General features: G+C 35.6%; 2 protein-coding genes across 2 annotated transcripts; one reads left to right on the top strand and one right to left on the bottom strand.

The window, feature by feature from the left end:
* Positions 1 to 930: 930 nt before the first annotated feature.
* On the bottom strand, positions 931 to 3,173 carry LOC141693412 (actin-depolymerizing factor 1-like). The gene is made up of 3 exons (XM_074498511.1): positions 3,038 to 3,173; positions 1,364 to 1,629; positions 931 to 1,271 (listed from the first exon to the last, which is right to left on the bottom strand). Exons 1-3 carry the CDS (start codon positions 3,038 to 3,040, stop codon positions 1,121 to 1,123), a joined length of 420 nt encoding a protein of 139 aa, XP_074354612.1. The 5' UTR covers positions 3,041 to 3,173; the 3' UTR covers positions 931 to 1,120.
* Positions 3,174 to 3,963: 790 nt separating this feature from the next.
* On the top strand, positions 3,964 to 11,354 carry LOC141690165 (uncharacterized). Its single transcript, XM_074494831.1, has 9 exons — positions 3,964 to 4,119; positions 4,547 to 6,157; positions 6,359 to 6,585; positions 6,661 to 6,993; positions 8,195 to 8,441; positions 9,585 to 9,713; positions 9,802 to 10,017; positions 10,123 to 10,246; positions 10,882 to 11,354. The coding sequence occupies exons 2-9, from the start codon at positions 4,610 to 4,612 to the stop codon at positions 11,127 to 11,129; spliced, it is 3,072 nt and encodes a 1,023-aa protein (XP_074350932.1). The 5' UTR covers positions 3,964 to 4,119; positions 4,547 to 4,609; the 3' UTR covers positions 11,130 to 11,354.
* Positions 11,355 to 16,813: the final 5,459 nt, after the last annotated feature.

Genomic DNA, 16,813 nt, shown 5'->3' with positions numbered 1-16,813 from the left:
TAATGAATACTTCTTCCGTCCCAATTTACCAATTCAGTTTAATTTTTACGTGTAATTTAAGGTGCATTGACTACATAACTTCATTCATCGATTTTCAAAAATTTCTTTTTGTGAATAAAAGTTTAAAATTTAAATTTTTATTCATAAAAGTAAATTTTAAAAATAATCAAAGAAATTAAGCAGTCAAAATATCTTAGATTACATGTAAAAGTCAAAGTTGACAAATAATTTACGAGGGAGGGAGTAAAAAAATTCGATTATAAGTGTATTAATTTCTATCGAGGTTGAACCGTAAGTAGTTGAATTTTTAGAAGCGCATATAAATTCATCTACCGGTCAACTCTACTCGTCCATCGCCGAAAAGTTGCAAAGAATTCCCAAGTGATCACCCAACATTCACACTAGAGAAGACCCCAGTGCAATAACGATAATCACTTTCACCAAGTAAAATGGATAGGCTATATACCCCTAGTTTTTTGGCAAAGTGATCAAATAACTGATTGCATCTAAATTGCGCAGTCGGCGAGGTGCCACAAATAATCTGCAAAATACCTACCTAGTTACATTTATTTGCCCAGACAATCCTACATTGCAAAAGTACTATATGTATCAACTGCAGTTGGAACTTCTTTAATAAATGATTGCCATTTGCCAAGACGAAGTTTCACAACAAGAAGCATTTTTCTTCATATGAGCACCTTTCCTTACCTTTAGCTTTCCCCATTTGACAGGCTCTTTTTAGTCTTACCAATTTACAGACTCCTTCAGCACTGGCCATCTATGATGCAGGTTTTCTTCAACAGTCTCCTTCTCAGGAATCCAAAATTATCGACGCTAGCATTCTCAATTGTATATCCAAGTTATCATATGGATACAAAATTATCAACACCAAGAAAGGGAAATGTACTGTTGTAATACAAAAACATATGCTGATCTTTAACAAAAAGAGATAATATTAGGGTATAAAACTTGAGATTTGCATAATCTTCAACAAATAAAAGGTTCCATAAATACGGCGATGTTATACCTAAACAACTACCAAGTTCCAGAACACATATATAGACATGCAACACGATTGAAAGGAACAGAACAGTAAGCTCTTGCTACAAGAATTGAAAGCTTAGGCAGCTCGGCTTTTGATTACATCCATGTCCATTTCAGTTGGATCAGTGGCTTGCAACTCTACCTGGATACCATCAAGCTCTCTCTTGAACCTTTCTTTGGAGCTTGCATAAATCATCTTACTTCTCACCTTTGCCGTATCAGGAGACCTTTAACAAACATGAAACAGACAACAAAAGATATAAGGAAACATACAATCAACTAAGATGAAGTATTGAATGTGAATTATGAAGGCTAATACCAAGCAATAAAGAAAATCCTGCTCTTCTGGCAGTTTTCCTGAGTCACAAAATCATAATCATAAACAGCATATCGGCACTCATTGGCAGGGAGGCTGGCAGCAAAGTCCTCATAGCTTTCAGTTGGATCACCAACTTTTTCTACAGTAACCTGCTTTTGTATCTCTTCAATTTTGAAAATAATGGACCTGTAAGTTCTCTTGGCCTTCAGTTCTAGAAACTTTAACTTGCAGTCATCATGGACAGCTATACCAGAAGCTGCATTCGCCTAAGTATTTCACAGTCATCATTTGTCAAAAATTGACCATAGCAAAAGATTATAATTTATACCTCAATAGACAATGTTTGCAATAACAAACAAGCAATGGAAATCTAAGACAAAGTGATTCTTCGGTAATACTAATATATCTTATAACAGATTCATCATTTTATCATTATCCTTTCAGAGAAAAGGTTCTGAGTTAGTTGAAATAATACTTCGTCAATTCCAATTTCGAAAATCTTTGTGCAATTTGCCTCTGTATATTCAAAATTAGAGATCCTTCCGGATCCATGAGATATGGTATCTTATAACAGCATTATTTAATTGTAACAAGTGTCAAAAGTACTAACCTGAAACTAAAAATGTCTTTAGATTATATGAAAATGCATCTCCAATTTTGGAATCAACGGGGAACCTTTTTCACTAAAAAAATATGTTTTTAAAAAAAATCTGTAATTAAAAAATTAAACAAAGCAAGATATAAAATGTAGATCTACAGCTAAAAAAATATTCATTTTTAAGATCCATTTATATATGTATATATACCACTGCTACATATTATAGGACAAAGTGAACGGCCATACATAACTAAAAGAATTAAAAATACATCTCCTCACTCAGCCAAGCTAACAAGATACACGAGTTTCAATCACCGACATCCTAATCAGGTCTTTTAAGAATGGCACCGTCCGTTTCTAAAAAATCGGATCTCGATTGAACTAGATCGTTCCATGATCACCACCACTGAGCTATGCATTGCATAGCTTTTTATTTCATCAGGCATTGATAAAATATACATCAACATAGCAAATATAAACGTATACCAAAAATGATCATACATACATTATTCAACTATTCTTCTGTGAAACTAATTTACTAGCTGATTTACTTTACTACTTTCAATCGCAATCATCTCCCGGCTCTCTAGTAGACAAAAAAATAAAAATAATGCATTGACATACATATCTACAACTACCATGTACATCCACACTATCACAACCACAACGTATTGGAATTAGTACCTAAAGAACTAACGAACACACATTATAATTCGACATAACCTCTCAAAAACATATATTGTTCACTCTTTTTAAAAACAGTCAGGTAAACAGAAAACAGTTACGCTATAGCCTATAAGCCTATAACAAACAAACGGTTAGACAACAACAAATTAACGAACAAACTAAGGAACACCGATAATAACGAAATTAAAAATGAAATCGAGAATCAGATATTTATTAGAATATTCTAAATAAAAGTGAATTATATAAATCAAATACAATAATATACAACTGACGGATGTAGCTGAATAGAATCTGGAACAAAAAAACATAAACCACAGAAACACAAACATAAAAATAGAGAAGAATGAGAATATTGATACAGAAAATAAAAAGTGGAAGATTTTACTGACCATGAATTGGGGGATAAAAAGGGAGGGACCAAATTGAAGGAGAAAATCTAGGGCTTGTAATCCTGAATGGCTTTGTTTTCTTTGCTCAAACTACTATGCCAGAATAAATAGGCGTCTTTTTTGTTTTTATTAAATTCTGACTTTTCAGAAATAGAAAAATAATTGTTTTGTGTATAATGTTTGAGTTTTTAAAATATTGGTCAAATTTACAGATTATCAAAATAGGGGTCATTTTTTTTCATCTTCCAAAAAAATGACTATTGTCAATTTTCATTATATTTTTGTCGCTAACTAATAAATTTAAATATAATTACATAAATGTGACTATACTTTACACTTATTTTAAAAATAATTGATACATTTTTTAGTTTTTAAAATAATAATAATATATTATTAAAATTTATAATTATGTCTAAGTCAGAGTCTGTTTGCGATTTTTCTTGGTTCACCTGATTTGCAGGCTATTGCGTGAACCCGTATTTTTATCCAGTACGCACCCAAAATATAGCGGTTCCGGTTATTTACGATAAAAAAATATATTAAGTGCCAATTAAATTTTTATATTTTTACTAAAATTTTGATTCGTGATTTTGAGTAAGAATTTTGAAAAAAATAAAAGTAGTGTGTTTATTTAAATTAGAATTGAAAACCGTGATTATAATTTGAGTTTTGTTTATATTTATTTGTTGAGCGATATCAAATATTTGTAGAGATAATAAAAGTGTGTGTTTGACGAAATTAATTTTTTAAAAAGAGAAAAATAATGTTAACAATTTATGAAAATCTGACAATTATTTTAGAAGGACGATTCTAGAAAATAGAAATGACAGAACTGAATTATTGACTTTGACACTTTGAGAAAAATAAATAATTGAGTAACTCATATGTAAGCAAAAAAGAAAAATATTAAAAAAAGTATTGCATACAGCACTATAGGGGCAGCAGTAGAATATAGAATAAAGAAAAGTAAAGGGGAGGCATTTTAGTAGTAGTTGAAGATGAACAAAAGCCTTCCCATCTGTCTGGGTCATGTTTTTCTAGGGTTCATTTAAATTTTAAATCTCTCTCTCTCTCTCTCTCAGGTATCACTTTGTTTATGCGCTCAGATATATAACTGAATTTATATACGTGCTTCTGTATGATTTATTATAGATCTGATTTTGTTCAGCACCCCACACGCACATAATTTCTGTTGTTTTCAGTTTATGTTTAATTTTTTAGTTTTACAGTTATGTTTCAATCTGTATTAGGTTAGTCTTAATCAAGTCTGCTTATAGTTAACGTTGTAATTTTGCTATTTCAGTATATGGTTACTTGTTCTTTGTTATTTACAATTGATATTAGTTTGTTTTTTTATACTTAATTTTTAAAAAAATTGTATGCGCGCTTTCGATTTTGTTAGTTTAGTAATCAGATAATACTTTAATGTGTTCGATGTTTTGATACTTTAATTACTTAGAGTTTGTTTATAATTGGAGTGTTTGTTTATATTTTGTGTTGAAATTGCAGGAGTTGATTAGGTTTTGATAAAGAGTTTGGGGGATTTTTTTTTGGAGTTCAGGTTTCGTGTCAATGGCGTGGTTTAGAGCTGGATCTAGTGTAGCAAAGCTTGCTATTAGGAGAAGTTTGTCACAGACTGGGGCGTATGCTGCGAGAAATCGTGTTGTTTCTTCTAATAGGTTTTTTCATTCCACTGTTCTTAAGTCAAAAGCACAATCTGCGCCTGTTCCTCGTCCTGTTCCACTGTCCAGGTTGACCGACAGTTTCTTAGATGGGACGAGTAGTGTTTATTTAGAGGAGCTTCAGAGGGCTTGGGAGGCGGATCCTAATAGTGTTGATGAGTCGTGGGATAATTTTTTTAGGAATTTTGTTGGCCAGGCAGCTACGTCACCTGGAATTTCGGGACAGACTATTCAAGAGAGCATGAGATTGTTGTTGTTTGTGAGAGCTTACCAGGTTAATGGTCATATGAAGGCTAAATTGGATCCGTTAGGGTTGGAAGAGAGAGTAATTCCCGATGATTTAGATCCAGCACTTTATGGGTTTAGTGAAGCTGACCTCGACCGGGAGTTTTTTCTTGGTGTGTGGAAAATGGCAGGGTTTTTGTCAGAGAATCGTCCCGTGCAGACCCTTAGGGCGATATTGACACGACTTGAGCAGGCTTACTGTGGGAGTATCGGGTATGAGTACATGCACATTGCTGATCGTGAAAAATGTAACTGGTTGAGAGATAAAATTGAGACCCCCACCCCGATGCAATACAATAGGCAGCGCCGAGAGGTCATCCTTGACAGGTTGATCTGGAGTACTCAGTTTGAAAACTTCTTGGCTACCAAGTGGACTGCTGCCAAACGTTTTGGTCTTGAAGGTGGTGAGACCTTGATTCCTGGCATGAAGGAGATGTTTGATCGTTCTGCAGATCTTGGTGTGGAGAGTATCGTCATTGGAATGTCTCACAGGGGAAGATTAAATGTTTTGGGTAATGTTGTCCGAAAGCCACTACGCCAGATCTTTAATGAGTTTAGCAGTGGTACAAAACCTGTGGATGAAGTTGGGCTTTATACTGGAACTGGGGATGTTAAGTACCATCTGGGAACATCTTATGATCGACCAACTAGGGGTGGGAAGAGGATACATTTATCATTGGTTGCAAATCCTAGCCACTTGGAAGCTGTAGATCCACTCGTGGTTGGAAAAACCAGAGCTAAACAGTATTACTCTAATGATGTGGATAGGACAAAGAACATGGGTATTTTAATTCACGGGGATGGTAGTTTTGCAGGACAAGGTGTAGTGTATGAGACCCTGCATCTGAGTGCACTTCCAAATTACACTACTGGTGGAACCATACACATTGTGGTGAATAATCAGGTAGCTTTTACTACCGATCCGAAGGCCGGGAGATCTTCTCAATATTGTACCGACGTTGCCAAAGCCTTGGATGCTCCCATTTTTCATGTCAATGGTGATGACATGGAGGCAGTTGTTCATGTATGTGAGCTTGCAGCAGAGTGGCGTCAGAAATTCCATTCAGATGTTGTGGTTGATATAGTATGTTACCGTAGATTTGGGCATAATGAAATTGACGAACCATCTTTTACCCAACCTCAAATGTACAAGGTTTGCTATTTTCTTTTACATTTTGTTTAAGAGAGCTATGGCATATAACCATATATATATGTATATATGTATGTATGTATGTATGTTTAAATGCATGTATGTATATATTTGAACATCATATATGTTGATGGGTTCAGTATGGTAATCATCTGATACTTTCTTTTATGTAACCACTGTAATTTCTGATTTGGTATGGTATAGGTTATCCGCAACCATCCCTCAGCACTTACCATTTATCAAAACAAACTGTTGGAGTCTGGTCAAGTAACAAAGGAAGACATTGACAAGATACAAAACAAGGTCAATACAATCCTTAATGAAGAATTTATTGCCAGTAAAGATTATGTAACGTTGAGAAGGGACTGGCTATCAGCTTATTGGACTGGTTTTAAGTCTCCAGAACAAGTTTCTCGTATTCGGAACACCGGGTAATTTATGTTTATGCAGTTTGCACTTCTTTATTTGTGAGATCTATATTGCTTAAATCCTGCGTTGTTTTACAGAGTCAAACCAGAGATTCTGAAGACTATTGGCAAAGCAATCACAACCCTTCCAGAGAATTTTAAGCCTCATAGAGCAGTGAAGAAGATTTTCGGAGACCGTGCTAAGATGATAGAAACAGGAGAGGGCATTGACTGGGCAGTTGGTGAAGCACTTGCTTTTGCAACATTACTTGTAGAAGGAAATCACGTGAGATTGAGTGGCCAGGACGTAGAGAGAGGTACCTTTAGTCATCGGCATTCTGTGCTTCATGATCAGGAAACGGGTGAGAAATATTGCCCCCTGGACCATGTTATCTCAAACCAAAATGAGGAAATGTTCACCGTAAGCAACAGGTAACTTTTTTTCCACTTAAGCTAGAGTGAATTTTTTCCTGTTTTCTCTTCAAAATGCACTTGTGTATTTCTTTCAGTAACCTTTTCTATAATTCAAAATTCTACTAATAGATAAAGGGATCAAATTTTAATTCAATGGATTGTCAAAACGGGTGCCAACCCAAACAAGCTTATTAAAAAAAGCAGGGATCCTAGTTTTGTAGGAATGTATGTACTCTTGTGCCCTTAAATATAAATTATTTCCTTTAAAGAAAAAGCCATCAAAATGTGTATGCTAATCTAACCTATTTTATAAGTAAGGCCCCGTGGGGGTATAAGAAATTAGCTTGGAAACACCTTTTGTGCATCTAAAATCTTAAGAAAAATTCACCCAGCTCAAATTTGGAAGGAATTGGACTACTTGGGTGATTAGTCTGTCAAGTCACAAATGAATTAGTTTAATTTGAACAATCTGTGGTTTTTATTTGCAACACATATTACTTTTTTTCGGAAATCGGAATTTAAGCATGATAAGTTCTAATCTATATGAACCAACTAGAATTGACTTTCTTATATTGATGCTGTAATTAGTGACCATTCTACATATATGTTGCTCATTGCAGTAAATGACCGTCTAAAGTGACTTGTTTAGATCATAAGAAACTGCCAAAGATTAGCACGTTGACTTAAACATACATCTCTAGCACTCATATTTTGGTAGTGCTGACAACATATCTTTTTTTATTAAGTCGGGGTAGCTTGGATCAGATAAAATAATATGAGAAATACCGACAATGTGTACTCATAAAATTGAGTGTTAAGGAGTAAGCCTTTTGAGTTTCTCTTTGGCCGTCGTTTTTCTTTTTTAATGGCCAAGTAGAAGCAGCTCCATCATTTATCTGTACATGTTCGATATTTTTAGATGTTGGGAACAGATACTACTATAGTTACAGGATATATTTCTGGTGTTTTAAACCTTCTACCCGTGCACAATAGAATTTGACAATAGTTCAATATTATAGTAGCCAGATATTTTGCAGTTTATGGCCTTGCAGTGCACATTCAGTCGGTTCCTTAACAAGATAATTTGTCAAAACTCTTTTTTCTTTATTCAGAAACTTTGTTATTTCTGCCAGTCAAAAATTATTTCTCCTTTAAGGTAGCACACTAAAATTATATTTGTCCTTGTAAAACTGACAATCTATTATTTACTTTTATCCAGCTCCCTTTCGGAATTTGGTGTTCTGGGGTTTGAATTGGGTTATTCAATGGAAAATCCCAATTCTTTGGTATTGTGGGAAGCTCAATTTGGTGACTTTTCAAATGGAGCTCAGGTCATATTTGACCAATTTTTGAGCAGTGGTGAAGCAAAGTGGTTGCGCCAAACAGGCTTAGTTGTGGTTCTGCCTCATGGTTATGATGGTCAGGGACCTGAGCATTCTAGTGCACGCTTGGAGCGTTTCCTTCAGGTAAATTTATATCTGTCATTTTGTTTTCCTGAATTGCGGAGTTAAATTAGTTTTATTGAGGCTATCTTCTTTGTGTGTGCATGTGTTTTGGTTTTTTTGTGTATATAGCTCCTAATGAATGAAAAGTATTCATGTTTTTAATGCCTGATGTGATGTCCATTGAGGGAACTGTGCAACTGCTTTAGATGGCGGATCCTTTGATCCTAGCTTCTTTAGCATCAAAAGGAAACTAAAGTACTATAATAATTTATTACTTAACCTCATGTGTAATCTTGGGCTCTGTTTGTTTCATGGAAGATATTGTCCAGGAACATGTATTTTTGTGTTTGTTTGACTTTCTGGAACATAATTTCCAGATTTTCCCGTGTTTATTTGGTCTTCAAGAAAATATAATATTCTCCAAGAGAAAAATTCCTTTGAGAAAAGTGATGAATTTCTGGAAAATGCCTTCCCATTTTCAAAACCGGAAATCATTTTCCAGAATGAGCAGTTTCTCATTCTTTGTTATTATTTATTCTGTAATGCCAAAATAATGGAAATTTTATTCTAAGAATTTTCCGAGAATTTTTTTCGATAAAACCCTGAGAATTTTTTCGAGAAAATTTTTTATGGACAAATATTTCCATGGGAAATATTTTTTGTGGAAAACATCTTCTGTGGAAAATATTTTCAGGGAAAATAAGGAAGATGGTTTCTGGCAAACATATGGAGCCTTGGTCTTTGTTGTGTGATGTGGTTCCCTTTGGGGTTTCTGGAACTTTTTGCTGGATGGAACTTTGAATATTAAATCCTACTCTTGGCATTTAGAAGGAAATGCAATCAAAGTGTTACTGCACTCTTTACAAGTCCGGGACCTTTCAGATTAACCTAAGTCCTTATAACTCTATTTTGTGTGTCAGTTCTACGATCTTAATATCTTAGGAGATACCGATGACTGTATAAATGTTTGAAAACTCGATTTTCTGTCTGAATATGACACATTCAAACTTTGTAATATTATAGAATATATCACATTCGTATGCTTCTGTAAGAGCACCTCTATTCTCAAGGTCATTTATTATTTTATATATCACATGTATTTCCACAGAAGTGGGTACCTATAAACTTGTATTGTTGACTCATCCACTAGAAAACTGATTGCAGATGAGTGATGATTACCCCTATGCTATCCCGGAGATGGATCCAACACTTCGTAAGCAGATCCAGGAATGCAATTGGCAGGTTGTAAATGTCACAACACCTGCAAACTATTTTCATGTCTTGAGACGTCAAGTGAGTGCATCAATTATACTCTATATATTTCTTACAATTTCCGAACTCTCTGTACATATTTTCATTTTGTTGTGGTCCCTGTCCACAGATTCACAGGGAGTTCCGTAAACCTCTTATTGTGATGGCTCCAAAGAACTTGCTTCGTCACAAGGAGTGCAAGTCAAATCTATCAGAATTTGATGATGTCCAAGGCCATCCAGGTTTTGACAAACAAGGAACCCGTTTTAAACGTCTCATTAAGGACCAAAGTGACCATGCAGATCTTGAGGAGGGTATTAGACGTTTGGTACTTTGTTCTGGAAAGGTAACGCGATGAACTAGTAATGTGGTTCCACATGACATCTTTATTTACCGTGGAAAAACTTTCAATTATTTGTATATTCAAATGATTGGCTGTGCCATTTTGCAGGTGTATTATGAACTTGACGAAGAGAGGAGGAGATCCAGTGGAAAGGACATCGCAATATGTCGTGTGGAACAACTTTGTCCGTTCCCATATGATCTCATACAGCGTGAACTGAAGCGTTATCCAAGTAAGTATTAAACATGGTACTTTTTATACTGCAATAATGCTGTGTGGTTAAAGTCCTAGTATAGTGAAGTTTATCCCTCTTTTGCAATTGCCTGGTTAAGGTCTTCACCCTCTGCGTGGCCCTTAACACCTTGACCGCCAATGTTGATCTTCTACATATTTTAGTTTCTTATTTGTTTCTGTAAAGGTAAAAGTTTTATAAACCAATACCTTAACAGATGTTACACATAAAAATAAAAATAAAATAAAATGCTCTCCAGTGGAACAATATTAATTAAGAAGGAAGTCACATTTCTTGATATTCTACGGTTCTTTCATCTCTTCATTATATCAGAAGTTTACGTAATTATAAACATGCAACATGCACTTGTCAGTTTTTCATTACAAAATGTGCAATGCAATGAAAGAATGCCATGCCTTCTCATTAAGAGAATATTTTATGTTAATTCGTCAATAATCATCATGTCTAAACCTGGAAGTTCTTTTGTTTCTTGGTATATCAAAGCCTAAAATTCTATCAATTGAAGTGCATGTAAGTTTGAGTAAATAGGATTGGAATTATGATATATATACTTACTGCATTGTGTATTTTATTGTTAATGATCACCATTCCTCTTTGCTTCCTATAACTTTCAGATGCAGAGATTGTCTGGTGCCAGGAAGAACCGATGAACATGGGTGCATACAGTTACATTGCACCCCGGCTTTCTACTGCTATGAAAGTACTGGGCAGGGGTACACTGGATGATATTAAATATGTCGGCCGTGCCCCATCTGCTGCAACGGCAACTGGTTTCTACACAGTTCATGTTAGAGAGCAAAGTGATCTTGTTCAGAAAGCCCTACAGCCTGAACCGATTAATGTCAATGCGGTAACTGTCTGATGATTTGAAATATCATTCAGCCTTGGAAAAACACTTGAATAAATATGCCGATATGGCTTTTTCACAAAACTCAGTATTCACATAAACTTGTATCTTTGGTGGTCAAGATGTTGTGACCTCAGATGCATGTAAAAAGAACGTTGACATGGTGCCTATACGCCTATGTTTTCCCGTAGTTCATAATTTTCAACAAGGCAATATGGGAAGGCTACATTTTTTTTTGAATACTGGAAGTTTTCCCTACGTAGTTAATTTTTTGTTTAATTTTATACTGTATGCAGTAAGATGTTCAAAGTATTTCCTTAGTTTTTGTACATTTGGCTGTTTTGCAACACAAGAAATTCTATAACCGAGTGAAATTCGATGTTGATGAGACAAAATCCGAATGCGTATTATCCCGTTTCTTCCGTAGGATATGTATGCAGATTTTAAGCAAACTATAATTTGCTGAAGCTTGAGCCCGCCTTGGCGTGTCCGAGAAACATATCATCTTAAGGATGTGAAAGTTGCAATGTGCCATCTCTTACTTGACAAGTCCCATTTAAACTTTAACCTCTTGTCAGGGGGATGAGGTTGATGCTGGTATGCTAAGGGTCCTGATGCTCTCAGTGTTAATGTAGTACACAATATTGAGAGAATTACGGAATTAAGGTAACTCAGTTTCTTCAGAGCCACATCTGTATGACAAGTGTGCATGTAGTTTTCTATGAAATTTATTGGTAGTAAATGTACGAGTTTCTGACGGGTTCTATTTTATCACATCTGTTCAGAAACAGTTGGTTATTCCTGGTCCTGTGCAGAATCAGCGAGTCATGAATGCCACAAAGTACTTGGCATAGATTGCTTTTGGTTGTTTGTTTCATAGCAAGCCGTGTGTTCGTAATCTCATGGACTTGTAGTCAAATTTGCATAGATTCTTGAATCCTCAATGTCAACTGTGTGCATCTTGTTTTTTAATTATGGGAATGTGGTTTTTTATTCCTTCTTTGTCCAGGAAGTATTCATGTGCCAATTTTTGTCCAATGTATATGGCATAACATGCTTCATCTGCTGAATATCTGTATTAATATCATAATACTTAAAGAAGAAAAGAGAGAACATATCAAACTATTTCTGAACAAAAATAGAGAAGCTTTTTTTTTTTATCAATACTAGAGAATTAAAAGTACTGCAGATATATCTAGAATCTCCGGCAAAAGTGATATGAATGTTAGCTTGCGAGGCTGGCAAATCGGTTACCGGTTCGGATTCAGATCAGATCAATTTCGGATCAGATCCACTTTCAGATTATGATATATTTGAAAATCATTCGGATCTGACGTGATTCGGTTCGGATCTAATTCGGATTAAAATCGGATAAACTTTGGATTAAGATCGGAGAAAATTTTGTTCGAATTAAAATCGGTTCAGATATTTTCGGATCATAACTTATTTATTTTTTCAATTTTTGAGATTTTAAAAATATATATTTTATTTATTTTAGTATTTTTAATATTATATAATGTACTTTTACAAAATAACATGATTAAATAAGTATGTTATCATACACATAAAATTGTTTAAAGTATAAATTTTGCTTATTTCGGGTCATATTCGGTTTTGGTAATATATTATTAGGTTTTAATCGGATCCAAAATATAATCGGATCTTGTATTTCGGATCATTTTCGGTTCGGGTATTTTTCGAATCGGTTTAAATCGGTTTTCGGATAATTACCGGATTATATGATTCGGATCTCAGATCAGATCTCGGTTTTATGAATTTCGGTTCGGTTTTTCGGATTCAGACCCATTTTTCCAGGTCCCGCTGTGGCACGCTGTACGCATAGCCAGGTAGAGGAGGCTGGGGCACGACATAGGCCTGATCTGCAGCATATCCACTTGCCTGGTAGTATGGCAAAAGCTGTTGCATCCCGTACAAATGACTTGTACCATATCCACTTGACTGCTTGTATGCGGGGGGCTGTGGTATGACGTATGGTTGTGGCATGATGTATGCGTGGCTAGCAGCGTATCCAGTTGACTGCTGGTATGCATGAGACCGGGGCATGACATACGCGAGTGATTGTATTGTTGCTGTGACATGACATAACCATATCTGTTGACCGAGGAATTTGGTAGCAATAAAGTGTGAGGTACATAGTCGGAAATAAGATCTGTGACGGTGGTTCTTCGTCGAAAAACGTGAACAGTAATCGTCCGATTTTATGAACAGTGTTTGGTGTTGGTGATTATTGGTGGCTGAGATTGCTTAGGGTTAGTGGTGGCTCCTTTACGCTCTCACTTCTGACCCCTTACAATTTGCCTACGTATCCCTATTTATAAGGAATCAAGCCAACGTAGTTTTTAGGGAACAAGAAACCTAACGGGTTTAGATCTCTTGTCCCTAGGCCCGGTAGGAAACCTATTGAAAACCGTCTTCTACTAGCTTTAGGAATGTTCGCCGATGAGGCCCAACCACAAAAGTTCAAGGCTCGTCCGCGGCTTCGAGACTTCACAGATAAGGCATCTCCCTGGCCAAGAATAACCCTCCGCTACTAGCTGTTTCTCTAATCCGTGGACGCATGTATAGCCGTAGTTCACCCCAAATGTTGGACGCATCCTTGTCCCCCGGATAAGGAGCCTCTACCAGATTGCAGGACAAATGATCTCAAACTTTTGGGTGTAAAGTGCAGGATACTCCAAAGTCTCCCAACGAGGACACCCGTTGACTACAGAGACAGAGCTCCCAAAGTACACACCAGAGTTTACCCCACATCCCCAATGAGGACCCTCATTGACTATAGGAAGAGACCTTCCGTTCAGGCATACCCCTGGAGGTCTCTGACCACGGACACATCCTTCATGTGGTTGCATTACAGGAAGGAGTTCTTCAATAGAGTACTTGCAGCAAATACATTAGTAGTAATAATCTCCATCTTTCTCGAATCATCCAAAGAATCCGTCCAAGCAACCATGCTGAAATCCCTATGCAAGCTATCTCTTCTACTTAAGGTGCACCCTAATACCTCCCATAGGTGTAGGACTTGCTCAAAGAAATCACTCCAAGTCTTCTTTTCAACAACAGGGCACGTCTCCCTCTTCTCATGAGGGCATGCCTTCAATGTTCACAGAATGCGTCAAACCAACAATCTTCCCTAAACACACGGCGCGCCTTCCCTTATTCAAAGGGCGCGCCTATTCCTTTTTCAGGAAGGAAACTTACTTTGTTCTCTCCTTAATTTTTGGCATTCATATCTTAATTTTGACCATTTTATCTGATTTTGACCCGAATAATATTTATACCAATTTTTGGGCATAACAATATCCAATTGGCAGCTGTGGCTTCTGGGGAGGAGGCTGTGGTATAATGTTCACCTGGCTTGCAACATATCCACTTGACTGATTTTGTGAAGGACATTTGGTTATACTCCGGGGTGGTGGTGGTGGTGGGACTGGTATTGATCCTGAAGCCGAAGGTGCAAGATATGCACTTGGAAGGGGTACAGGAGCAGAATGCTTCGAAGGTTAAGGAATGCGAGGCCTTTTATGAGAATGAAAACGCTTCATGAGAGACCTTGAAGGACGTTGTGCTCTGCTCCTAATCATCATTCAATCCATCAGAATTATTGTCATCCTTATGCAGTAAAGCAGTTCCTCCAGCTTCATCCAAATTTACAAAGCCTTCAACAATTTCTCGGCTTTTTCTACGTTTTCCAAACATCTTATCAATCTAACAGACCTATACCTCGCTTCAGGATCCTCATGCACAAGTGAATCATCAAGTCCGACGCTATTTGAAGGTCCATAACAACATCCCCACCCGTTAAGGCTTTAATATAGGCTTCTAGCACTTCAACATAACGTGTTATAATTTCTTTTCTAGACGTATTATCAAATCTGCAGTGCCAGCATTTATCTCAACCCAGTCATTAGCTACGTCATTTTTCAATTCTACTTGCGGCTGTGCCATTTGTATTTGGACCAAAGAGAGATTTACTTAAGGGTTTTGAGAGAGCTATTAGGGTTTTGATGAACAAAGCATTTAGGACGCGAACACGTATTTTTTAGGCAGGGGCTTAGAATCCTTTTTTTAAGGTCGGTTGGTTAGATTTAAAAAATAAATGTCGGTTTGGTTGATTTATAATAAAAAGTTAATCAATTAAATTATAAAAAAGTAAACAAAAAATAATTTTTTAGTTAGTATGTTTTTGGATATACAAATTTGTTATTAAAAGTGTAATTCACTAGTATTCATAACTATATTTCCTAAATTTATAAGTTGTGTACATGTAAATAATATTATTTTTTGTTAAATAGAATGAAAAAAATAAAATATTTTTTTAATTTCTTTTACACAATCCTGACTTTATATTATTTTAATCTTCAAATCATCCTTTCAATATTTTTTATAAGAACAATAAAGTTAAAAATAATTTAAAGTCTATAACTTCGAAAGTTTTAAAAATTGAGATTACTAAGCCGGTTTTAACTTTAGCATAATTTTTTCATGTATGCCCGTATTTATTTTTGGGCATTTGTTTTTCAGGTACGTTCAAAAAATTCTTATTTTTAGGCGATTCCACAGATTCTCCTAATTTAATTGAATGTTTTATATATACAAGACAAATATTTATATTTTTATTGATATGGTATTTCGGTAGCTTTAAGTATTAGCACATCAAAAGAAGAATTATCTTATTTATTTAGAAGAAAATAAATAACTGCGTTGAAGAGAGGAAGAAAGCAAGAAGAAAATTGTGTTGTATTGAAAGTTAAAAAAATTTGAAGTCAAAGAACAAGAAGGCTACAATGTAGGAGCTACCAATCACTACTACAATATAAGTAGGCACCTCCAACTAATCATGGAAAGGAAAACCAAGTCAAAAATCCTAAAGAATATAATTGTCTGAAATTTATTTTTTAAAATTGTCCAGGAATCTATAGATCTTGACGACAAATTGTTGTATCAGTGAAATGCGGTGCCTTGAAGACACGTGGAGAAAAATTGACAACGAGCTACCTCAGAGTGACCATAAAAGGCCATTCGACCATCAAAAGTGTTTAGGAATCCCAATGGATCTGTTGATCCATCAAACTGGTCGAGGGCCGGAGTTTTTAAGGTTCCATCGATCTTTGCCTTCTCGATGTTTCGAGCTAAGGGGCTTTCTACTGGGGTATCGAACCTTGTTTACTAGCGCACCAAGTCTCTTAGTTGAGCCATAATCCCAGCATAGACTAGTCCCTTCAGATCAGGTAAATTGGACTCAAAAATAGTTTCATGACGATTGGTCAATTTTTATAAAACTTTTTGTTGATTATGATATGAAAATAATTAGTGGTGACTGGTAATATAATTGCAGGGACTAATATCACGTTATGATCAGGTGACAGGTGGAATTTCTAGAGGTTCTAGAAGGGAAATATTGTTAAGTAAATTCATAAAAAATGAGTTCGAGAAGATAGACCGATTAATGGAGTTGTATATGAGGTAAAAACTTGCTTTAAGAACTTATTTAATTGGTTTTGATCTATCAACTTATGCTTTTCATACCTTTTATTTGTCAGATATTCCAATAGAGTAAAAGCGGAGACTGACCGGCTGAATAACCATGAACTTGATGATTTAAAGGTTAGTTCTTCTTTTAATCATTGTATATTTCAACTAAGTTTACCCCCATATGTTTTAAGTTGGAAATATTAATT

This window comes from Apium graveolens, chromosome 10 (assembly GCF_009905375.1).
Source record: "Apium graveolens cultivar Ventura chromosome 10, ASM990537v1, whole genome shotgun sequence".
Classification (NCBI taxonomy): Eukaryota; Viridiplantae; Streptophyta; class Magnoliopsida; order Apiales; family Apiaceae; genus Apium; species Apium graveolens.
The sequence above is the reverse complement of the archived record's forward strand: the minus strand, read 5'-3'. Positions and strand labels throughout refer to the sequence as shown.

Coding starts and splice junctions, on each gene's coding strand:
- LOC141693412 (XM_074498511.1), bottom strand. Junction 1,272..1,363: donor AGGATTTTCTTTATTGCTTG/GTATTAGCCTTC, acceptor TGTTTGTTAAAG/GTCTCCTGATACGGCAAAGG.
- LOC141690165 (XM_074494831.1), top strand. CDS start 4,610: ATGGCGTGGTTTAGAGCTGGATCTAGTGTAGCAAAGCTTGCTATTAGG. Junction 6,586..6,660: donor TCTCGTATTCGGAACACCGG/GTAATTTATGTT, acceptor GTTGTTTTACAG/AGTCAAACCAGAGATTCTGA. Junction 9,714..9,801: donor TTCATGTCTTGAGACGTCAA/GTGAGTGCATCA, acceptor CCCTGTCCACAG/ATTCACAGGGAGTTCCGTAA.